The sequence below is a fragment of the Leuciscus leuciscus genome, assembly GCF_965113295.1.
Source record: "Leuciscus leuciscus genome assembly, chromosome: 8".
Classification (NCBI taxonomy): Eukaryota; Metazoa; Chordata; class Actinopteri; order Cypriniformes; family Leuciscidae; genus Leuciscus; species Leuciscus leuciscus.
This window is the reverse complement of record NC_138732.1, coordinates 23,836,932-23,862,177: the sequence shown is the minus strand read 5'-3', so window position 1 is coordinate 23,862,177 and position 25,246 is coordinate 23,836,932. Positions and strand designations below refer to the sequence as shown.

At 37.3% G+C, this 25,246-nt stretch overlaps 2 protein-coding genes across 2 annotated transcripts in view; one reads left to right on the top strand and one right to left on the bottom strand.

The window, feature by feature from the left end:
• slc36a1 (solute carrier family 36 member 1) overlaps positions 1-10,095 on the top strand; it is a 42,364-nt gene extending 32,269 nt beyond the window's left edge. Inside the window, exon 12 of the mRNA XM_082177289.1 lies at positions 8,619-10,095. Coding sequence (XP_082033415.1) covers positions 8,619-8,887 — 269 coding nt within the window. The 3' untranslated portion in view covers positions 8,888-10,095. The remainder of the gene's footprint in view (positions 1-8,618) is intronic.
• mtnr1al (melatonin receptor type 1A like) lies at positions 9,778-23,500 on the bottom strand. Its single transcript, XM_082177303.1, has 2 exons — positions 22,726-23,500; positions 9,778-14,666 (listed from the first exon to the last, which is right to left on the bottom strand). Exons 1-2 carry the CDS (start codon positions 22,988-22,990, stop codon positions 13,897-13,899), a joined length of 1,035 nt encoding a protein of 344 aa, XP_082033429.1. The 5' UTR covers positions 22,991-23,500; the 3' UTR covers positions 9,778-13,896.
• Positions 23,501-25,246: the final 1,746 nt, after the last annotated feature.

Here is a 25,246-nt window from a genome sequence, read left to right as displayed (position 1 = left end):
GTGGTATTACTGGGTTTCCAAGGGTGCAAGCGTGCCCGTGCGCGCTCTTAATGGAAAGTGGAATGGACAGTGCGTGAGCCCCCTCTGGTCCTGCACTTTTTCTGGGAATGCACTGCTACCGCTGACAGCACGCTGACACATGAGCACTAGGGCATTCTGACTGTGCCGTGTTCCTCTACTTTACCTCAGGAGCTGCTGAAACTGACCTCCCGTAGCCCCGGGGAGGCTCCAAACCTGCTTCCTTCAGTCCTGCTGAAACAAAAGGAGACACCTGAACCATGCAGCTCCAAAGGTCTCTGAAAATGCCATTCAGTAAAGAGTGAAGGTCTTAGAAGCTACTTATGTGACTCGCGTGATACCCGGCTCACCGTTCATGTGACGATCTGACCTTTAATCGTTTATAGAGACCTCCTTATCATTGCTTACATCTGACCTTTTACTGTATGTAAACATTTTTCATCTGTTACGTGAGGGATAATGTACAGTCAGATATGAAGCACAGCTACTTGCCAGATTAGGGCTACGATGTTTTGTTAAAAATTGCAATTTAAGATGTGTTTTTAAAAAAGGTTTGCTGTGCTTGTTTTAAGGGCTGCACAATTTGGCTTTAAAATAAATAAAAAATATTATAACTATATAAAATTATACGATATTCTATATAAAATATAAACTCAGAGAAGATGCAGAAAGTGTGTGGAGCAGCATTTACTGTGAACGGAGCCGCTCTGAGACACTAAAAACACTGGCGGATCATTAGCTGCTCGCATGTAAAAACACTGCTGCGCTTCACTCTGAAACACACTACACATTTATTTAAAGGACAATTCCGCTATTTAACACTTTGAGTCTATTTTGTAGTTCGTTTTGGAAGAACAAGAGTGGTGGATAAAGAAATTTTGACAATGGTTCCTGTCGCGACTTTTTGACTATTTTAGAATTGCCCATGACCGCTTTAGAATGGGAGTCTATGGCCATGCACAAACATGACCTTAAAACAACCCTTAACGTTCGTTTTCAAAACTGTGCAACTCACCGAGTGGTTAGTGGTGTTCGTTGATGTTCCAAAACAAGTAGCGTAGCGAAATACAGTTTCTGTCGTGTTTTATTTGGCATTTTGTAAAATCCCATTGATTTCCGTTGAAGGACTCATTGCTCGTTGATATTACTGCGCTACCGGAGATGGAAAGGATGCTGTTTACATTTGATTGTAGTCTTTTAGGTCTTTTCGCTCGGTTCTCTGTCTCTCAGAAGGCTAGCGTGAGCAGAGCAATGGAAGTTTCGGAAGAGCGGAAGTTTATACGCGGTTGTGAGGTATCTGAAAAAATTGTTCCACTATAGAAAAATAAACGGATTGAAATCATATATTGCGCCGATATATTTGTTTTTAATCATCAATGAACACCACTAACCACTCGGTGAGTTGCACAGTTTTGAAAACGAACGTTAAGGGTTGTTTTAAGGACATGTTTGTGCATGGCCATTGACTCCCATTCTAAAGCGGTCATGGGCAATTCTAAAATAGTCAAAAAGTCGCGACAGGAACCATTGTCAAAATTTCTTTGTCCACCACTCTTGTTCATCCAAAACAAACTACAAAATAGACTTAAAGTGTTAAATACCGGAATTGTCCTTTAAATGAAACCATAGCCCTATATAACAATTGATGTTAATTTTTATTAATCATGCAGCCCTATGTCAAAGGAATAAAAATTGCACATGAAATACAGTTTATTATTATTATTATTATTATTAGAGAGAAGAAAGACTCCTATCAAAGAGTGATATTAAACTAAAACAGCTATTGGACATCCATTAGCTGGGACAATTCAGTTGCTAAAGAGTACTTTAGAGTTGCTCACTGCTAGTGGTCAATGAGATATAGATTCTATATAGAGATATAGATAGCACTATATATATCTGCACTGGCAGATAGATCAATTAATTAATAACTAGTTATTGGATCTAGTTGAATCTAGTTTGTCATATCATAATCCAATTTCCCCCTCTTTTGTCATCTCCTAATCTAATTCCCCCCTCTTTTTCCCATATGTCCTTTTGCTGACTTCATCATTAAAAATAGCAAAAGGAATCTAAAGAAATCTTAATGGTTCAGTATTGAATTATTAGTGAAAGGAAACCTAATATTCCTCTGCTAAGTGATTTGAGTAATTTAAGCAATTGTGCTGTTAGGTAGCTGTTTACCAATTTTCCTCAAGATAAGTACAAGTAGATGTTTTTACATAGCAATTTAGAGAGGTTCCATAGAAACATGTCCAAATGAAATGACATACACAAACACGTCGATTTTAGTCCTCAGGAATGATATATCATCAGTATATGATGCTCATTTTGACCATGATGATAAATACTCAGATTCCCTGAACGCACACATAAGTATAAGCAGATATAAGACATTTTCCCAGCTCTTTCACATATCCAATAATGAGATGGTGCATTCAGACCTGTCAGTGTGTTTCTGGAGTATTGTTGTAACTGAGACTTGACTAATATTTCCATTTATAATGACATTATAGTCTCAGCTTCAGTATCTCTCCTCATTCTGACCATAGGAATTTTCTTCTCTGCCATAAGAGAGACGGAAACCAAAGTCCCTTTAAGACAAGTAATTTCACTCGGCGGCCATCTTTGAAACACTGTGGCATGCAAGTGCTGCTCCTATCTCTTTGAATGGGGAAACATCAAATTCTCCGAAACTGTTCGCCAAGCTTACAATAAAATTTCATATTTAAATTCATATCTGTTTCTATAGGAACCGGAGCTTCTAACGGCAGCTGCAGTGACGCAATGACCTTAACAATTGGCGAATGACTCTTATTTAGAAGGCGGGACTTATTTTGCCATATTGAGCACTGCACTTTTCCCCATTTGAAACAATACGAGTGACGCGTCTTGTGTTATTCTAAAGTCTTTCCTGAAACACACTATTTTTCATGGCTAATACCACAGCTTTCATGACTGAAGACTAAAATTTCATCTTTTAATATAATTTCATTATTTAATATTATGTATCTATATTATTATTCTTTATTAGTATTCATAATCAGTTGTATTATCTTATGAAATTTAAAATGCATGAGTTAGACTATAGATTGCATAGACACATGTGTATAAGGATCATATTTTAGACATGAGGGAAGCTGGGAGAGTTATATATTTTGCTTAGAGGTATGTGTGCAATGCAACGTTCACTGAGTAGAGATGTTCCAGTGATGATGATACATTAAATGTGTACAATTGGCATGTTCTTTATAAGGAAAGGAATGTTTTTCAATGATGCAAATGTACCACAAATGTATACACTGAGAAAGTTTCTTAAAATGGAAAGTAGATCGTACCATGTGTAAGCATGAGGTATACGTTCCATTTTTAAACATAAGCAACATGTTTTTCTACCTTACAAGGAAGTTGAAAGTTGCTCAGTGGTGTATATAAGCTCAATCTTACTGTACTACGGCAGATAAACATCGGGAACACATAGACCTGGCACAAATACAACATCTTCTCAAGTTTCTCTCCTATGCTGAAGAATAAAGATTTTTCTTGGCAAGATAACTGGTGTCCGGTTCCATTAATCAAATAATAACGGGGAAAAAGGCTTAATTCCAAGTCTACAATGACGCCGACTGTCCCTGACATTGTAATGAGGTGTTGTGTTGAGTTTCCTCCTGTATTTGAAGGCTCTTTTATTCCACATAACATATTCCTTGTGCCTTTCTGTCCCTCTGACAGTTTAATAGTTGCTCATTCTAAAATGCTGCTGAGAAATAAATAGCTTCTTCATGACTGATATGTCTGAGATGAACATATTAATTTTACATAATGGCCACTGACAACAGGCCTTCTTAATGGACTGAAAGGATCCATTGAGAACATCTCAATGGACTTATTGACAATATATATGTATTCATTTCTCTATTAAGTTTTACAAGAACTCCACACACTAGAATGTTCTCTCTGTGCAGCTCCTGAATAACGTAATAGACAAGCAGTTTCAGATTTTGGTGCGTTATATGATTTATATGAATGCTGGCTCACTTTCCAAGGAGCACATGTCAAAACATTAGTCTGAGATTCGATGTGGTGCGTTTGCAGTGAGTCATATGATCGCCAGCAGCAAACTTTCATTAAAGTGATGCAGGCCTGTGTTGTGTCCAACAGCTGCCTACCGTGTGTGTTGTCGTGCTATGTGATCTTCTGAAGAGAGATATTTATAAATAGAGCTCATTTTTATTTTATTTTTTCAGAATATCAGATGGATTCTTAGTGCTTTTCAAGTGTTTTCAAGATACTTGACGCGAACATTCATTACTCCTGACAATGAACCCGTGATGAGCCTCTATTTATTTTTCAAACAGTCATTGTCTGACAGTCAGGAGTTGTTCAGAAGGGGATAATGGGTTATTTGTTGCAGTGTTTGCGCTCCCCTCTGTAGTTTTGTCACAGTACGCCCCTAGAAATCATCACATGGCAAAGGGGGATTCACGTTGTGCGTGAATGTAAATTGGATTCTTATTAAATTCTCACTTGTGTGGTCTGATAACTCTGGAACTTTCAATGCCTGAAATAAACAAATTAGCCTGGCCATGCTCCAACGTCAACCAACCAATTTTCTGGTCATCAGAGCCGGGAATATTTTGAAGTGATGTGTTGTCAAAGGCGAGACACTTTATGTGGACTCCCTTGCTCTGACCCAGAGCTGACATTGCCATGCTCTGTTGTCTCTGAGTGCCTGAAAGTGCAGATATGCCCATATGTCTTGTTTGTTTACAGCTGTGAAATGTGTCCCTGAGGTCTTCTGCATTTGGTAATTGGGAGACTGAGGATATGTTTTATATATATTTATATTTAGCCTCGGATATTGTTACCTTGAGACTCGTTTTAGCTCATTGCTGGTCCTGTTGTGTTGTTTGCGTTTTAATTTGCAACAAAAAGCCAAGGATCTCATAATGTCACCACCAAGACTAATAATCACCAAACAGGCTGTTGGTTGTTTATTACCTCCTCTGAATGTGGTCACAAGTACAAGCACAAGAACATTTGGATGGGTGGATACATCCTGAAGCAGCCATAATTTCGATACTGATGTTGTTTCAATGGAATCAATACTGATTTTAACTACTGCATCAAATACTAGAGTTATTTAGACAAATCTACATGAGACATTATATTATTATCTATTCATTGATGTGATGATTGTTATAAATGTATTTATATTAAAAGTTATTGGATTGACAGTAAAGATATTTAAAGTGCTAAAAAAAAGGTAGTTCTTTTGAACTTTCTTTTCATCAAACGGTCCTAAAAAATGTATCATGGTTTAGACGCATCAACATTGATAATAATCAGAAACGTTTCTTGAGCATCAAATTATAAGAAGGATAATGTGACAGAGGACTGGAGTAATGATGCTGTAAATTCAGCTTTACCATGAAATGGATAAATAACCATTTAAAAAAAAAGCAAAATAGTAGTGTTATTTTAAATTGTAATAATATAATAAATTTTAAAAAATGCAGAATGAGAGCATAAGTGACTTAATAGAATTATCTGAATTTGTTTCAGTGATTCTGGCCTTGATTATTTGATGACAAATAATAACATAAACAGATGAACAGATATTATTTAAATATTATAATTTATTTTATTTGAATAATAATGTGTAAATATTATTATTAAACGTTGAATTGCAGCTCAAATAATGCACCTTGATGAACTCCTAAAACAAGATTGCGTTGAAAAAAGGACATGAACCATAGCATTATGTCAATACACATAGGCATTCACATTTTCTTTAGAAAGAGTAAAAGTCTAGTCTGCTTTTGGCATTTTACACTAGTAAATGTGCTTGATATGCACTGGATGTGATAATGAATTTCATACTGTGCTGCTGACCCTATAAAACTGTGCTCTGGGATTAAATATGATTAATGGTCCATTGCCAACAGCTCTTATATCCTCTGTTGCTCTACACCTTTTTCGCTAGATGAATTTTGAGTTTCTATGAAGGTCTGAAAGTGGGCTTCTCATACTCTTCCAAACATAAATCAGTTTGCTTCAAAGCACAGTTGTCAAACTTGCTGTGCGTGCAAATCAAATGCTTGCTGTGCGAGAACTGCCTTTATAAAAATAGATGTAATAAAGTGGCAGACCTCCTTAATCTAGAAGCCCTTCAATTGACAAAGCATAGCCCTTTCCCTTTCCAAGAGGAGAAATGTGCTGACTCCAGTCGGGGTTTCATTGACATGTCAAGGTGAGCCCAAGATGAGTTCAGAAATGGGAACTCGCTCGAACCTGGGATGTGCCTGACGTACATAATGGCAGAGGGATGGGCCCTGTCTGATTTAACACCATCTTTTAGTGGTATTACTGTGGATGGTTCGATTGTAGGATGTGGATCCAATGATACAGGACTGGGGACGTGGCCGGCTGAGTATAGGGAAACCATATGGCAGCTGTCCTCGATACAGAGCTGGCCTCGATCTCTAAAATTTGGAAAAGGACATGAATTACAAAACACTGAGCTGGGACGTGAGCATGTGGCGGTAGAGCTCCAGCTGTTGTCTAAAACAGGCTCTGTGAAATCTTCCTTATTGAATGATATTTGAATGTTAGATGTAGGGCACTGTGCCATCTGTAAACTAAAATTTAGCAAAATGTTCACTAAAGAGTATCTCAAACCTCTTCAGATATATTTTTTTCATAGTAATAAAGCAGAATGGCTTTAATTAATAACAAATATGAGTGTTCATGATTTAAAAAAAATAATCTAGTGTAAAACTAGTTTTTTGGAAATGTCCTTTACATTAATTGGAAATACATTTCTGATTGTTTCATATGGTTTTTGAACACTTTTATACCATCTTCAAGAAAAGTTTTCCAATTTAATGTCTCTGAAAATGTCATGTGGTGGTGTAACCATCAAGTAAAAAGTTAGAACAGTTTCCTTACACCTTGAATTCATGTGAGCGTACGCATCTTAATCATTCTTTTTAAAAACGTGTTTTTACATGTTTTTCATTTTCCAACCTGAACTAACCTGGCCTTGGTATAAAAATGATCAAATTTTGCATCACATTACTTTTTTTAAATAATTATAATCACGCCAAACTACGTCAGTTTTCTTTTCAAAATGTTCATTATTATAATGAATGCTTTTGTCTTTATGAAATCAGTTAAATCACTCTGAAATGTTTGACTTTATTCCCTCAAAATATAATTAAGAAATTAAAAACATGCTCATCATAGAAGATGTTTATTCATATCATTGTATGCGTGTATGCATAAATTTGTGTTTGTGAACAAATGAATAGCATCAGGTCATTGACCCATACAATAATCTTTCTGCAAATTCATGTCTCTATCATCATAGTCCAGAACAGTTAAGTAACGGGCCGAAAACGCCTGTACAATATAGTTTGTTAGAAGCGCCGAGCTTAGTAGGTCCATCAATTGATCCAACACATTTCCTTAATGTGAATTTACTTTGCAGCTTTTAAAGCCTTGTTCTCCTCTCGGTCCCATAGGGGGATCTGTCACCTGTGCCTGCTTTGTAAGCTGCTTGGTGTGCGCTTCTCAAATCTTCAAAGTGACCTACATCTCAACCCATTTGGACTCTTTGTCTTCTTTGGACTTTAATTTGGCCACAACATCTCTCAAACAAAGGCACGTCCTTCGAAAAGAACAACCTTCCAATGCTGATTTGCCGGATTCCCTGGTTGAAAGAATCTTATGCCGACCATCCCTACAAAATAATAATAAGTGACAGGAAGTGCGCCGTGCGCTTGAATGTGTGTGTTCATGTGTGACAGACAGGAATTTGCAATGTGAGCATTTGAAGATTTAAAATCTGCGGTGTATTCCCGCCGTGCATAGTGTGAAAAACACAGGAACATTTGGAGGGGAGGGACAGACATCAGAGGTGGCTTGTTTGGTTGAGAACAGAGCCTTTCCATGCCCACTTCAATCCCCTTAGCAACAGATCAAGATAACTCATTCCCAAAGCACCACACGGCATGGCCACTGTCCTCACCCAAACATGAAACACACTCATCGGCATTAAAGGTTTAGTTCACCCAAAAATTTAAATCCGGTCACCAATTACTCACCTTCATGTCATTCCAAACCCGTAACACTTTCGTTAATCTTTGGAACACAAATGACGATGAGATTTCTGTCCCTCCATTGAAAGTGTATTCACCCAAAAATCTGAAGCTTTGAATCGTTCATAAAGAGATTGTAAAAGAAATCCATATGAATCAGTTTAATCCAAGTCTTCTGCATAGACATGATCACTTTGTATGATGAACAGATTTCCTTTTAGGATTCTATTCACATGTTGATCAGTAAATGTACAAAAAGCATTCAGATTTGGTCAAGGAAGCTCAAGAATGTTTGCTTGATGCACAAGAACCAATGGGGTTCATTCCCGTGTTAAGGCTGATTTATACATCTGCGTCGGACCTACGCCGGAGCCTCTACTCTCTCTCTCTCTCTCTCTCTCTCTCTCTCTCTCTCTCTCTCTCTCTCTCTCTCTCTCTCTCTCTCTCGGAAGTGGTGGCGCGGTTTAACCTGATGTTCCCTTTGCTGTTTCACCACAGGTGTTCTCGCCGTATTGATCCCGGAGCTTGACCTCGTCATCTCTCTGGTGGGCTCCGTGAGTAGCAGCGCTCTGGCCCTCATCATTCCTCCCCTGCTTCAGATCATCACCTTCCATAATGAAGACATGAAGCTCTGGGTGATGGTCAAGGACATCGGCATCAGCCTCATTGGCCTTGTGGGCTTTGTGGCGGGGACGTACATCTCCATCCAGGAGATTGTGGCACGGAACGGCAGCAGACACAACAACACGCACCTTCAGCTCCTGTGAATGTTGACAGAGTGACAGATTAAATGGAGGCCGTACAGACCCACTGAATCATTTACTCACTACAGACTCCTTTGATTTCTGCTGAATTCCGCTTGGGATTCCTCTTACTGAATGTCCGTAGATGACTCATGGATTTTTTATGTGGTTTTGTCTTTCAGTGTTTGCAGCACTGAAGTCTCATCGTATCGAGTTTCCCAAGTTACATTGGTTTTAAAGTCACTGTTTTAAAATCTTTTGGGTCAAACATAGCCATATTTAAAGTGGAAAGTTATCTCTATATTGTTTACCTGTGTTGTTTACAGTGTTGAAATAAACCGATTCTCAGTAAGTCTTTTTTTTTCTTTTTTGTCACATTCATTTTTGATTTATTTGATGGTTACTGTTTACTCATTCAGCCTTATCAACAGTCTTGTTAAAATATATATATATATATTCAACAGATGCCATCTGTGTTTAGTCTAGAAGAGAAATCTGTTGATATAACATTTGATTTTTTTTCCCCAACTGTTTTTCCTGATTGCAGCATTATTATTCAAAGAGAATAATCCAGATGTAATTTTTTCAATAACTACATATGACCTGATCTCAATCAAGTTGTGGAGTATATAATAGTTTTAAAACAAGCTCTAGATCTCATGATGTTTAGCACCCAAATGACTTAAAGTTCAGGCAAACCAACAGGAGAGTTTTAACTGCAAGTATGTTGAGTAACTTTAATTTGAAAACTTAGCACCAGTACGGTTGTGTTAAATGCTTAATACTGAGGTACTTGAATTGTTTTCCAGTTTGTTTGCTTCATATCAATCTGCTGTATATATGTTAATGGCAGTGCCAAAGTTTTTATTGTTGTTTTTTTTATCATTTACTGTATCATACTCTTAGTTGCACTCATTTACAGCTGTTGTAATTGCAAAAGAAATCCATTTGTTTTGGATTTGTTGTTTAATTTTTGCCTTATTTTAAGTATACTGTAAGTATTTTGTCCATGCTCAACTTGTTGAAAATGAACATATTTTAAAACTTGAAACTTGGTGAAATTATGTACAAATGATATTTAAAAAAAATGGACAGACATCATATTACTTGTTCATTTATATGTTGATTATCAACATGAGAGTTTCATGGTCCACAAGTTAAGTTGAATCTGCTTGCTGGTATGTGCTCTGTGGTTGAATTAAAGAACGGATAGCCTGCCTTGATGTTGATAAGTGTACTGCCTCTTCTTTTGTTGTAGGACAGTGGTTTCCAACCGAGAGTATGCATGCTCCAAGGGAAATTATGTTGAATATCTCAAGCCATCTTTTTACAGAGTAACTGTTGGTAGTTGTTTCTGGCTGTCAAATGTGGCTTTAGTCGCACTAGTTTTAGACATTTAGAAAGAGCAACACTTCAGGAGGGGCATTTATAAAGGTAATGCTTGGTTGCTGGTTTATAAAGACAGGAAGGGGATTGCATTTGTTGAAAGCTCAGATGAATTCAACAAATGTAGTCATTCCTCCATTCTCATTGGTGCCTGTCTGTGACGTACGGTATACCAGTATGGCAATGAGGCTTTTTGTGAGGAAATATGTCTTTGCACTGAGTAATGAAAGGCAGATTTCATCACTGAATATCAGCATGGCTATGATTACCATACATGTAGGATTTGTGTGAATTATAGCTTTGTTTCTTCATTCATTTTAATTCCATTACTTTTCTTCTTTTGCGCAATCGAACGAGCTGAGAATGTTGATTTCTAATCCACAACTCTTTCATTAAAGTTGCATCATGGCAAAGCCTTTGATTGGTTGGGATGATAAAGGCTGTCATCCGCAATACTGTGTCAGAAATTGCAATAATAGTGTTTTGTACTTTGACAGATCGAAAGGAAATTGCTATGGTACCAGGCTGTCATTATTTATGAGGAAAAAATACAGTGTGGATTAAGACGAGTGTTGACCATGTTCTATTATGTAGTTCTGGGCCTCAAATGTTTGTACTTTTCTTCAGCTGCTCGACAACACACAAAGAACTCCCAGTGTCTAGCAGTCTGTAGGATGTAGGATGTGAGGAAGGTCAAGTAATATGTGACTTGTGTCAAGAATCATTACAGAAATGTTTCCTGTTCAATACGAGTCAAGCTCTGTGGGTATTGTCTGTGGCATGCTGTCGATTACAATAGGTAGTAACTTTGGAGGCCAATGGGAAAAGGCATTCCACTGAGTTTAAAAGTAAAAAGGGGGGTTCATACTTTTAAATTCTTCCATGCAATAGTGAGTATTATTTGAGGTGTCACATTATCAACTGATTTAGCTTCAAGAGCTTTTACATTGAACATGTGGAAGAAATTGTATCTTTAAGATGTGTGTGACCATCATATGACAAACCTTATTCTAACATGGAATTGTATTGGACTGGTAAAGAGTGTTGGTACGTGACAGGAGGGCCTCCACTCAAGGATAAAATATGATGAACAAGTCTAAGAATGTTCCACGTATGGTTGAAAATACCAAAGTCAAAACTATAAAAGAGAAAGGATGCCCTCCCCTCACTGTCACACTCTACAGCCACTCTGTGTGACTGTACGACTGCTGGCCTTTTCTTGCAAGAAAATAAATCTCATCAAAGACTATTGGAAATGTGTGTCTCTTATTCAGTGATATAATTGTGTTTGCCACCACAAACATCAAGTGGAAACCCAACACAGCATTTGTTTATTGTGCAGTTTCAAGGTTTCATGCTCCCGGCAGCCAGTAATTCACCACACAAAAACATACTGTGTTTGGCACAAACCATGTTTACACTTGCAGCAAGTGAACCTCTATTTAATATAGCCTGGGTCGTGTTTTCATTTGTCTTATGTAGTTTTTCTTAATGTTATTTGAGGACCATGATACAACTGATCCACACTGGCATCTAGGTAATTTGGCTAGCTTCTGCCAAGAGAGATGAATTTTATTAGTTTTTACCAAAAAAAAATGGGAAGCGTGTCTTGACTCATGAGAAAGTTGCAACCAGCTTCAAACGAGTTTAATAAGCAACACTAATACATATGGCTACACCAAATAATTAATTAATTTATGTTAAAGACACTTAATATAAAGTTGGACAGACTAGCACAAGTTTCAGTTACCCGGATGAGTGCACTGATAATCAGTATTGCCGTAGTCGATGATGAATATTTGGAAATATCTGGCTACTGATTGGCACCATTTACTCATTTTGAGCAAAACCTAAGCAGTGTTGTAGAATACATAACTGTGATTTGAGCTTTCTGTGAGCTTCAGCATCTGTGTGACATTTCCCTATTTTATTCTGAAACCCTGAGGCATAAATCTACCATCTACATGCTATTTGTCCTCGCTGACCCACAAAGCTCCCTGTCAGTGATCTATACTTTACTTCTGCCGAACCTGCTTTGAATGATTAATGATGACTGGCAGCACACACTTTGAAGAAAACTGCCCTGGGAAAGTGTTCATTGCATTGACTTGTATTTATTGTTTGTAAAACTCTTGAGGTTGTTGAGAGATATGTTTTGCCAAGCATGTTCTTCTGGTGTTCATATGAAATCAACCACATGAAAAGGTTTATTTACTTCTAAGTCAAACACCGCTTCCTTTGCCCACAGTGCAGTGAACATATTTTCTTAGGCACAGTGATCAGATTTTATCAGGACGTATTACTATTAAACGTTGTACTGAGAATGAATGCAGAGCTCAGATTCCAATGGCATTCATAGGAATGTCTACATATAAAAACATGATTGTTTAATAAATATTTGATCAGAAAAATGTGCAGACTGGGGATTTCAAATAACACAGCATTCCACCTTATGATTTCCAACAACCACCTTAACACGCAAAAACACAAATATTTGTAGGACGCATGGAAGTGATTTTCATTGCAACACTCAGGAAAACGTAATATTCCTTTTGCATTTTTTGCAACGTTCAAGTTCATGAATCTATTGTGAACTGATAAACTGCTATAACTTCCCACTTGTAATCCATTTTCTTCGTTTTAGCCAGAAACAGGCAATAATATGATTTTGTAATAATATTATATCATTTTTATCTGTTAATTTGTATAAAGATATTTGTGTAAAATAATTTAGAATACATTAAACATTCCTTTTTTGTAATTGAGGTATCATATAATAAAGTAATTTAATTTAGCATAACCCTATTCCTTCAGCAACAATATGATCTCAAATGTTATCTATCAAAATCTCTGATATCCTACAGCCTCTTTAATAAACTTTAATTCATTCATAACATAGATATATTTTCTTATAAAAAAAAAATAATTACCAAGTCTCTCCAAATATGGGACTTCTGTCACCCTAATAAAATTGATATAATTAAGTTAATTAAATTGAGATTAAATGATATGTACATTTAAGTTTTATTATAAACTTGAATATAACCTGAAAATCCTCTCAACATGCCTCCTAATAACTCGTTCGACATGCTCAATTAGCACTTCAAATATTCACTAATTGTTTTGTTAGATCTTTCTACAATGTAATTAAATATTTAACGTGTAAATGAGACACCATGATCAGGACAATAATGCTGAAATTAATAAATTAAAAATCACATAAAATGTTTAAAAGAAATAGCATTTCAGATTTTTTTTTAAATGTATTATATTTAAACATTACATTTTTAGGCATTTGAATTATCTACTTAATCGATTTTAAATCAAATCAAGCAATATTTAAATTTAAAAAGTTTTTCAAATGAACATTATCAGAGGTTTTGCTTAGTTTTGTGGCATCATCTTTTACATTTAGATGGCAATGAAATATTTAAATAAGAAATTATTGTGTAGATGATAATGTAAACAAGAAACTCAAGTTCAAACTGTGCAAATTTAAGCATGTACATACAGCGACTCAAAATGTCCATATTTGGTGTAACAAAATTCAAACAATATGACAAAAGATGCATCATTGACTTTTGAAAAACTTTTAAATAACTTACGAATTTTAAGAATGACACAGTGCTTGTCTCATTGTGCATAACTCAACAATTAAACTTGAAAATAGCAAGAACAATCCTTTTATACTCTTTTCGAAAGTTGTGGTTTAGCACACCATATATAACACCATTTAGGCAGCTGTTGAAGTATGCCATGAAGTAGCTGGCCGTGAAGAGCCATTCTGGTATATCCTGACCCAGTCTAGGGTGGATCGCGACCGCCAGGCCTATAAGGTTCAACGGAGCCCAGCAGACAGCGAACAGCACAAACACCACAAACATGGTGAGAAAGTTCCGGAAGTCATGAGGCTTGATCTTGGGCCGACTGTCAGGCTTGACCCGTCTGCGGACCTGTATGACGAGGATCCAGATGCGCAGGTAGCAGTATGTGACGATGCCGATGGGCAGAATGAAGTGTACCACCACCACCGTAATGGTGTAAAGCGAGCTCACTGATTGGGCGAAGGTGCACGAGTAGACGCGTGGGTCGTACTGCAGAGACTCCACAAACCAATTGGGGACGATTGCCAGGACAGTCAGCGCCCAGACCAGCACCACGTAGCATACTGTATTCTTGTTGGAGAAGAGCTTGTCGTACTTAAGGCTGTGGCAGATATAGCAGTAGCGGTTGATGGCGATACCTGTGATGTTGAAAATAGAGCCGATCACGCTGAGCCCCATGAGGAAGCCACTGATTTGGCAGTGAATATCGCCAGCGATCCAGCGGTCGTGGAAGATGGCCGTTAGGACGAGTGGGTAGGGGTAGATGGCTACTACCAGGTCTGCTATTGCCAAACTCACCACAAATGCATTGCCTGTAAGGACAAGAGAAAAAGATCACTGAAAACAGGGTGTATAGATATTTTGTGCTGAGTTTTCTTTTCATTCTCTTCTAGAATATCACAAATAGGCCAAGAAACAAACTCAAGCATAGAAGGAAATGTCTAGACAACACGTTGCAAATGGGCCTTCAAAAAACAGATAGCTAGCTATAAACAGTTGCTTCACGGTTATGCAAGGTTCAACCTGATCTCATGAGAAAACGCAACTGGTGGCAATTTCGAATGAATTCGCACAATGTGATTTGCACAGAAACTTGCGATTTCAGTGGGGTGTTAGCAGATCATGTGAAAACAAACGAATGAGAGAATTCATGCTAATTAGCCAACAATTCGCCAATACATTATGATTAGCCAAGAGAGAGTGTTGGCAATATCATATCCCACTCAGAATCCTATATTCTCATTTCCACCTAATCCCCAATTCCTGCAAAAACATAGTGTGTAATTATGATATTTTGTTTTAGCTATTAAAAAATTGCTTTTCTTAACCGGTTAGTGCTTTGTTAACGGATCTTCTATCGCCCTATAATCCATCGCGCTCTTTAAGATCACTAAATTCAAGGCTTTTGGTCATACCTAGGATATCCAGAACCACCAAAGGAGGGAGAGCATTTTCACATTTAGCTCCAAAACTCTGGAATAGTCTTCCTGATACTGTTCGTTGCTCAGACTCGCTCTCCCAGTTTAAAACTAGATTAAAGTCGCATCTCTTCAGCCAGGCATTCATATAATATTTTTAATCGTACAGTTCAAACTACAATCCGGCCTCTAGTTCATAAACGCCAGAGGAGAACTGGCCCCCGACTGAGCCTGGGTTCTCCCAAGGTTTTTTTTTTCTTCATTAGGTCACCTGATGGAGTTTTAGGACACCATTAGGTCACTTGATGGAGTTTTTCGGTTCCTTGCCACTGTTGCCTTTGGCTTGCTCAGTTGGGGATATTTTGGGGATATTTAATTTAATTTTATCAATCAATAAATTCCACTAGAAACAAACCTTGTTGTATTATTTTAATTTAATACTGTGAAGCTGCTTTGATACAATCTGTATTGTGAAAAGCGCTATACAAATATACTTGACTTGACTTGACTTGACTTTGTTAAGCTATAGTCTAGCGTTCAAAAAAGTTAAATGTTTAATTTGACCATTTTTAGGTTTACTAATGTGTTCATCCATCCATTCTCCAAAACACTTGTCCTTTGTTGAGCTGTGGGTGTAATGTGATGTGATGTGGAATTTAAAAGCATCAATCTCATGATTAAGAATAAATACACCATAAAGTGATTTATATTCTTTCTAATCTGAATAAATATGCATTCAAAATGGTCTCACTCATTGGATCCTGTGCAATAGGATCTTGCGTGACACTTCCATGACAGTAGAAGAGGACAATGTACACTACTTCTCGCTATAGCGCCCATTGTGGAAACACTAAAAATGCAAGGATTGTCAGTTTTTTATTTGTATAGTTGTTTTAAAGCCATGTTAGCATGTTTGCGAGTTTTGCGCACTTCACCATCTGGACCCAAAAAGCCTTAAATTCGGACTTTTTAATTGCAAAAATATTCAGAATAATTTGCTACAAGGCATGATTGGCTCAAGCTAAAAAAAAGAAGTAAGCATCTGTGAACAAAGATAGCAGATTTCAAATTGCGTATTCATGCCATTGAGATTATTTTATCCAGGTGTTAGACTATTTTCAACATGCAATGACTTAGAAGCATTTGCATTCATATACTTGCCTTCAGGCCTGCCTGTAATTCAATAGAGGCACCGCAGAACACCTGACTGAACACGTGAAAAAAGCTTGTAATCATACAAATCATCTCATTTAGCATTAACAGTCTTACACTGGGATGGTAAAATCTCTTGTTGGCCTCTGTTGTGCGAAATTAACAGCCATGTTACCTTTCATGTGCGGATTATCATCCTTTACTTTGCACAAACTTCAAAACCCAATTTGTGTGATAAGCCCAAAACAAATAGACGTGCTTGAAATGAGTCACAAACAAACCTTATGTGCAGTAAATATCAATATCAAACTGTGTGTGGACAAATCCAGGGATTTAAAACAATGACCTACACGGTATAATTGGATCTTGAAATGTTTGAGCAATGTCTTTATACTCCATTACACTGTAGCTCAAGTAGCTAATGATGGTACACATTATGAGACCAATGATTGGCCTTTCTTCTTTAATGCAAGGATTTGCTAGTTCTGTGTAACTACATTAACAGGCTTATAAAATCTAATTAAACAATTAAAACGTGTCCATGCCTGTAGAGCACTTTGAACACATTCGTTTTTTTTTTATATTTAGTGCTAGTGTGGCATCACTTATGGTGGCTGACTTTCATAATAAATTATTCAGTAATGAAATTGCTTTATTTTGAATTTCAATATCTATTTAAAAGGCACCTTTCAACACTCCAGGTACTAGATGCTCCATTAAACAAGTGCTGCATTGACTTCTGCATCCACGTCTGTGACTGGAGGCAATGAATTGAATTCTTTGAATTACCAAGCACACCTCACATCTGCGCTAATCTCCCACGTGTCGGCAGGGCTCATACGTGAACAACGCAGTATTGCAAATGATTTTAACCCTCCTATGCCTATGTAACATTTTTGATATTTTAGTTTACTTTCAGGTGTTTTCCAAATTGCTCAAACCAGAGTGCCATGTCTTCTGCTTGTCAACTCAATCAACACTCTCAGAAAAAAAGGTACAAAAGCTGTCACTGTGGCGGTACCTTTTCAAAAGGTACACTTTTGTACCTAAAGAGTACATATTAGTCCCTCAAAGGTACATACTGTATATGTACCTCAAAGGCACATATATGTACCTTTGAGGGACTAATATGTACTCTTTAGGTACAAAAGTGTACCTTTTGAAAAGGTACCGCCACAGTGACAGCTTTTGTACCTTTTTTTCTGAGAGTGAATCAGCAACTAATGAGAGCAGTAGTTGTTACTTTATTTGCCACAACAGTGTTTCGTATTGAGGTAGAGCTCAGCTCAGTTTTCTGAACATGTTAATGGTGCTTCTCCTCACTCATCACAGTGCAGAAATTGGGGACAGGTTTGCATGATTGATCAGATATTCAGATTCAGTGATGAGGAAAAGTGTATGTAGTTACAAAGGTGTCAAATGATATGAAGACACGATGAAGTACTATAATTCTGGTTTAGTGGGTTTGTTCAAGTTTTTCTGTGTTGCACAGGTAGCACAAACACAATTACTTCACAGATCAGCTTGTCTTGCTCAACAGATCTCATCCCAAGTCGTCATATACTGACGCTTTTGACATTTCGTCTACATTCAACGCACATGGCACCCTTTAGCGTCAATATGAGACGCAGATAGATATGGGCCAGAAGGCGCCTCCTAGCGGTCTAACCCTAACCCTACCCCAGACCTAAACCTACCCATAACCGATCAAAGCTCTGTGCGTCTCATATTGACGCTAAACGGTGCCATGTGCGTTGGATGTAGACGAAATGTCAAAAGCGTCAGTATATGACGCCCTAGGATGAGAATACGTTGGTCATTCTGAAACAAGCTTGCAGCGTTGTTGTTCTGCGAGTTCAGTTAGGTGATCAAAGTAGTAAACTTTTTACCGATGGATGTGTGTGTGATTTTTGATGGACTGGATTGTTCTTCATATGAACTTTGCTGTTGTGAAGGTACTTTCTGTGGTCCATGTTGGCTTTTTCTCCATTTCTGTTACTTGATGGAGTTTGGGTTCCTTGCCACAGTTGCCTTTTGCTTGCTTAGTTAGGGTTTAAAAGACACTTCATATTAAGTAATATTAACAATTTTACTGTACTGACACTGTCGAATGAGGAAAAAAAAACTTGAACTGAATTGAGCTGGATGATGACACTATTGTCTTCTGTAGAGATTCTTTACAGCTCAGATTGAACATTTTTCATAATTGATGAATTTTGCAACATTGACCCTGTTATTAAACTGAACTGAATCAACACTGAACTGACTTGAGCTGAATAACAATACTGTTGTCTTGTCTACAGTAGCTGAATTGAACTTGTTTTAAAATTTATGAACTTTACTTTATTGAACTGTACTTTATTGAACTGAACTGAATCAACACTGAACTGAATTGAGCTGAATAATGACACTACTGTCTTTTTAGTGCTTCTTTACAGCAGTATTTGCATTTGTCTTATATTAAAATTTGCATCATTGATTCTGTTATTACCCTGTTTGTCACTGTGAAGCTGCTGTGAAACAATCTGGGGTGTGTTTCCCGTACAGCGACGTAAATCACTGTTTATCCACCATTTGAACATGTCATTTGTCATTTGAACCACGTTAGTTCAACAATATAGGACTGTCGTCAATGCCATCATTTTCAGGTGGTGGAGTAATAACTTCTGCTAATTAATCGATTCTAGATTGCAATTAAAGGCAGGGTAGACATATTCGTTCCAGAAACTGTTTTTGTCATGCTGGTTGAAAGTCTCCTCACATTCTGATAGCAATCACTAAGTTAAGTGGTCCACAAGTTTTTATATGTATAACGTCTGTGGAAGGTGTAGGACCATAAAATGTTTCTATACCTCCGTGCACCTGCTCGTGCAGACATCACACGTCATCAGCGCGTTTCATGCTGTGAGTTAGACAGTTCAGTCACCGAACACCGCAACCGAAACAGCAACCGCCTTTTACAGTTCCTCCTGAACCAACACAACGAGCTTATGCTGCATAACTACTGTAATTTGGAAGAAATGGATACCGGTGACGTTATACTCAAAGCGGTTTGTTACTTAAATGTATGCCTCTCAATGGCAACACTATCATCGCCTAAATAAATCTGCAGCAGTCAGGTGGTACAGGTCAGTGCTCTTTAAGCTGTTTATGTTCAGTATTATTGTATTGTTATGTGCTTTGAGACATGAGGTAGTTTAACGCAGTTTCTCATCCCGTGACGCTTTGCAGACTCTGCTGTGTTCGATCATGTGTTTTGAAGGAGGCGTGGCTTTGGAGACACTCTGAAGGGAGGGTGGGATCTCATGCTTTCAAAGCTAACTTGCTATTGCTGGCTGCTCCGAAAATTGCCAACCAATTTATGTAACAATATTATAGTTCTATCATGACAACTCTAGTAAGAGTTTAGCATGGTAATGGTTATGACATTGTTAATGTATTTGGTCTTGGTGGAATAGATCTGTTATGCTGCTGCTACTGCTGCTGAACAAGTACTGAGCATGTAAGACATGCTACTGCTGCACAAATAGCATATGAAATTAGCCATAGCAGCTCGCGGATCTATCAGCTGGATCTATCAGCCTGCGCCATCTAGTGTTTCATGACATAACTTGGTATTTAATTTACATACACAATAGAAGGCGGTTAATTTTTAAATGATGTTATCATGCAGTATTGGGTGTATACTTCCATTATGTATATAGTTCATTCAGTCAGCAGCTGTCTCCACAACATAACTTCTCTGACATGCTGCTGTAGTGAACTGAGGGCTACTTCATTGTTTTTGTTCCCTGTCGTTTTTCCCTCATACTTCATACTCCGGGATTCCCTTATGCATTTATGCACATGCGCACTCTTCAAAAACAGCGCTGATTGTTGACACGCTAAAATGTATTAATTGAAGAGAGCTACGAGAGCTGTAGTACCAACCACGTAAGTTTGCGACGCTGTTCGCGAATGTTCGTTGGAACTATGGTTTCGGGAAACACCAAATCGTTCAACTATGCTGGTGATGACAGAACTTGAGACCATAGTTGGCTAACAACACTTTTGGGAAACGCACCCCTGTCTGCTATTTAAATAAAGATGACGACTTCAATGTCACAAGAATTGAGGTCAAGAATATTTTGAATTTGTGAGCTATAAATTCATTTTCGGCTATTGATGAAAATGGAAATGGGACACAAATTGAATTTTGTCACTTGTGCATGACTCAGTCTGAAATGTCAGGACCTGTGATGGAATAAATCAACACATTTATCACATATTAGCTTTGATCCAGATCCACTATCTATAATGGATCTGCCCTCACTGAGCATCAAGTGGGCGAGAAAAGTACAGTTTCACCTAAGTGTTTAAAATGAAAACACATTTAAAGACCTACGTAGAGCTACAGTATAGTGCCTTATAGAGAGTATTGTCTGCTCATTGCTATACACTGCAACATTTTCTATACCACAAATATTGTTTTACACTTTCACATTTTCACATTCTCAACATATTGAGAAGTTTTTCTTACAAGAAATTTTTTTTTTTCCCAGTAGTGCAAGAAAGAAAAATAAACTGTGTTCTCTTCTCATACACAGTTCTGCTTCTCAAGTAAATGTATCTTGTTTTAAGGATGTTTTTTCACTGAAAGTATGGTGAAAATACTGATACAAGAAAATGTTGTTTTGCAGTGTACCTATGTCAAGGCTACGAAAGAAAAGAGAGAGAGAGAGAGAGAGAGAGAGAGAGAGAGAGAGAGGGATTCACCAATAGATTATATGAGGTGCAAATAATGTGATGGTATCTCTAAACAAACACACACATCACATTGCAGCAAAACACTAGAGCTCTAATTACTGGGGGTGTGTCAGCAGTTCATGAACCCCTCTCACTGCCAACTCCTGCATTAAAATGGTGTTAATGGCTTCATATAGAGGACACACTGACAATACAAACCACAGTTTGTTTAGTATTATTGCTTCAGGGAGTCTAATCAACAGAAATAAACATCACATAAAATGATATTTCTGTGTGGAACTATTTAGTTATCTAAAAGACTGCACGTGTTCCATTAGCCAGAGAATTATAAGATCTATATGTGTCTGGTTAGCAGGTTTCTCTGTTTCAAGTTCTGTTTGATACTTTATTTCCCATAAAAAAAAATAAAAAAAAATAAAAATGAGAGAGAGATCATTAGAAAAGATCATCCAAAGTTTCTCATTGGTTGTATCTTTTAAAGGTCAATCATTAGTTGATCAGACAAAATGACACATTAGAAAAACTTTAGGTTTAAATCTCCTAAGGAAAAGGTCAGGCTGTGCTGTGTTCATGAGATAAGACCAGTGGCCGGAGGTAGATTGAGATTGTTGCAACTCACTCCACAGACTAAAACTGAGAGTGTTAGCAAAGCAGAAGGAGGCATCCATAGAGCAGCTGATAACACCATGCTTTTGTCTTTTCAGTTTGACGCCTCATGTGATCATAATGGTCTGGAAATCACTGAAGAGTCGATTACTCTGTGTCTGAATCTTTAAAAACAAAAAAAAATTAGAAGAGATAACTGATAGTCAGTTATTGGTACTTTAATATTAGGTCAGTGAATAAATATCACCATTTGACACAATGGGAAATGATGGTGATCACAGTTTGTTGTGCAAATTGTTGTTTGCATAATTAATTGTTTTTCAGCCGTTCATTCTCAATAAAGTTTGACAGTTAAACAGCCAAAACAATGATGAAAAGTTGTGACAATTTAGCTCGCAAAACAATTGTGCATAAATATTATTAGCATTGCATTATTATTATCATTAACCTATTATTGTTGTTGATGTTGGTAGTAGTAGTAATATTTGTAGTAGTAGTATTAAGAAGGAGTTGAAAAAGATTAATTAATAATAATTGACTTAGCTAGAAAACATTATTATTATTAGGAAGAAGAAGAAAATTAAAAAGATGAAAAATAATAACTGCAGGGTGAAAAAACAGCCATTTGGTTTGCTAGTCTTACTGGTCAGACTGCTCTGTTGTATTGTTTTAGAGGGATTTTAGGCACTTTTATTAGTTGGTCAGGTTAAAAGACCAGCATAGGTGATAATAATAAATATTCATAATGTTGTTGTTGTTGTTGTTGTTGTTTGTAGACTAATGATTATTTATTTGCAACTCTATCAGAAATAAAACCATTTTTAAAATTCTGTTCTGTTCTTGATCAATCAGAGATATCAGTCGATCTAATGTTACTTCAGAAGCTTATTAATAAAACACAAAAAAATAAACTGTCAGCATGATGAATTATAGAGATGAAGACATTTACCTGCCTTCCTGAGCTTTCTGTTTCTGAAGACTGATACAATGACCAACAGGTTGCCCAGAACATCTACTATAATCGTAGTGATCAGAACACTGGAGAGTAAAGTCACCACCCAGGGGAAAGAGAGGTACTTGCTGTCCCGATTTCCTGTAGAAATGTTTCTCAAAGGGGCGTCCGTTCCCTCCACCATCCTCAATTCATCATTACCGGGCAGCGGTGAGGGGTCCAGTCCTCCGTGCCACGGGTACCTTCCGCGCAACGGGCGCATCCAGACACCGAGCTGCTGCGGGTATAGTGCTCCAGTTCAGTTGTGCGCTCTTACAGCTGCCATAAAAGGATTTCGAGTTGATCAAATGGAAAGCAGTTATAAATTCGTGAATCAAAGAAAAATAGTACCGTGTCAAATAAACATGCGGTGATTCAGATTCGTTTTTAGACAATCCCCATTGACAAGCGGAGGGACATTTGTAATCCAGCGTCTCTTCGGTCGTGAGAACTTATGAAGCACGCTGTGCTTGTCAAGATGCCCATTCATAAATCTGATTCATGTGCACATGAAATAAGTCGTGTTCATTAATTCACTTCTTAACCGTGCGTCCCTCATTCACAATGCTGCCTCCAAGAAATCCGCCAAGAAATAAATAGGCTAATAAATAAAAATACCTCCCACACTTCAAAAGTTATCGCATCGTCAGACGCAGTTGGAGATCCAGAGACCTGTCTCGTTTATATCCGCATGTGCTCTGACTTGTGTTGCCTTCGTGTGAAGCTGGATGCTGCTGAGGATGCTCGTGCTGATCATGTGAGGGCAGCTGGTGACACCAGCCTGGAGAGCGCAGTTAAAGCTCTGTCGTGTCCCAATTAGCAGGTGTACACGAGAGAACACTATAACCACAATGCGATTTATGTGGGGAGGGGGTCGGTCTGACCCTTAAAGCTGCCCTAAAAATGTTGAGAAAGCGCAAAACTTTTGTTGGCACCTGCCGGTACCGCGGCATCTGGAATCACGATCACATCCGAATATTTTCATATCCGCGAGCTGCCAAAGAAAACAGCGCTCATGGAAACTATATCTGAAACAACTTCACAAACAGTGTTTTCAACCAATGTATTGCAATTTCTGAGTTGCAAACATCAAATAATAACAAAAGTAGGCCTACTGGGGTAAAAGTGTATAGTCTGGAAATGAGCACTGATAATGCGGCATCCGCAATCAATATGCTCCACGACATGATAGAAAGTCTAAATCGCGGCATCTCTCAGCGGCACTTCTGATGGCATCTCCAGCAGCCAGGGACTGGCACCTGCCGGTACAGATCGAGGCATCTTCAGCTGCCAGTCAATCAAGTGACGTGTGATGATGACAACTTCTGAATCATTATCACAGTTATGTTTCAGTGCAGATTAAAGTAATAAAGCACGTATTCTATGTAGCCAGATTTTTTTTTTTTTTTTTTTTTTTTAAATGCAGTGTATTAAATAGTAGATTTGAAATGCTATTCTCAGTGTTTAACGCATTATCATTATAGGGGATCTACATTAATGCTTACTGTAGCCTATTGTAGCAACTCATAATATTGAAACTACAAAAATTAACTAATAAGCATTACATTATTAATGTAATAACTCTCTCTCTCTCTCTCTCTCTCTCTATATATATATATATATATATATATATATACACACACACACATATATTAGTGCTGTCAATCGATTACATTTTCCTACTAATTAATCACACTTTTTGTGTGTAATTAATCGTGATTAAAATTTTTTTTTTTTTTTTTTAATGAATGAAGGCCAGTATCACTGATACTGATACTCAACATAACTGGCATTTTGGCATAATTGTCTGTGTTATATATATATATATATATATATATATATATATATATATATATATATATATATATAATCCTTGCTAAGATTGAATATTTTAATATTAGAAACAGTGCTGGCAGATATATTATACAGGCCACTCTTTTAAGCTTAATTCATGAATCTGGATAATCTTGATTTTTTTTTTATTATAAATTGGTCTATTTATAAATGTCTAAAAGGTTATAAATGATAAATGAATTCATTAGCCCATGTAAAAAAATCGTCTGAAATGAATAAATAAAGACTTTCTTTTTTTTTAACGAATTTTTTAACGAATCTCTTATTGAGTCTGAATGATTCAATAATAGGCCTATATCAAATACATTTGAACACTCACTGAACGCCACCTACTGGTGTAACAATGTAATAGACAATCTTTATTTGAAGCGTCATTTACTCATTTTGATCGCGGATGCCGCAATATCAGTGTTCATATCCAGCTACATATAAACTTTTTACCCCAGTACTTTTGTTATTATTTGATGTTTGCAACTCAGAAATTGCAATAAATTGAGGTTGAAAACACTGTTTGTGAAGCTGTTTGTGATTATAGTTTACATGACAGAGATGGAGGGTACACAGGACATTAGACGACCTGGACAGGACATATTTGTAGGAGTGGCCCGAAATGAATCAGTAAACT

Coding starts and splice junctions, on each gene's coding strand:
- mtnr1al (XM_082177303.1), bottom strand. CDS start 22,990: ATGCGCCCGTTGCGCGGAAGGTACCCGTGGCACGGAGGACTGGACCCC. Junction 14,667..22,725: donor CAGAAAGCTCAGGAAGGCAG/GTAAATGTCTTC, acceptor TTGTCCTTACAG/GCAATGCATTTGTGGTGAGT.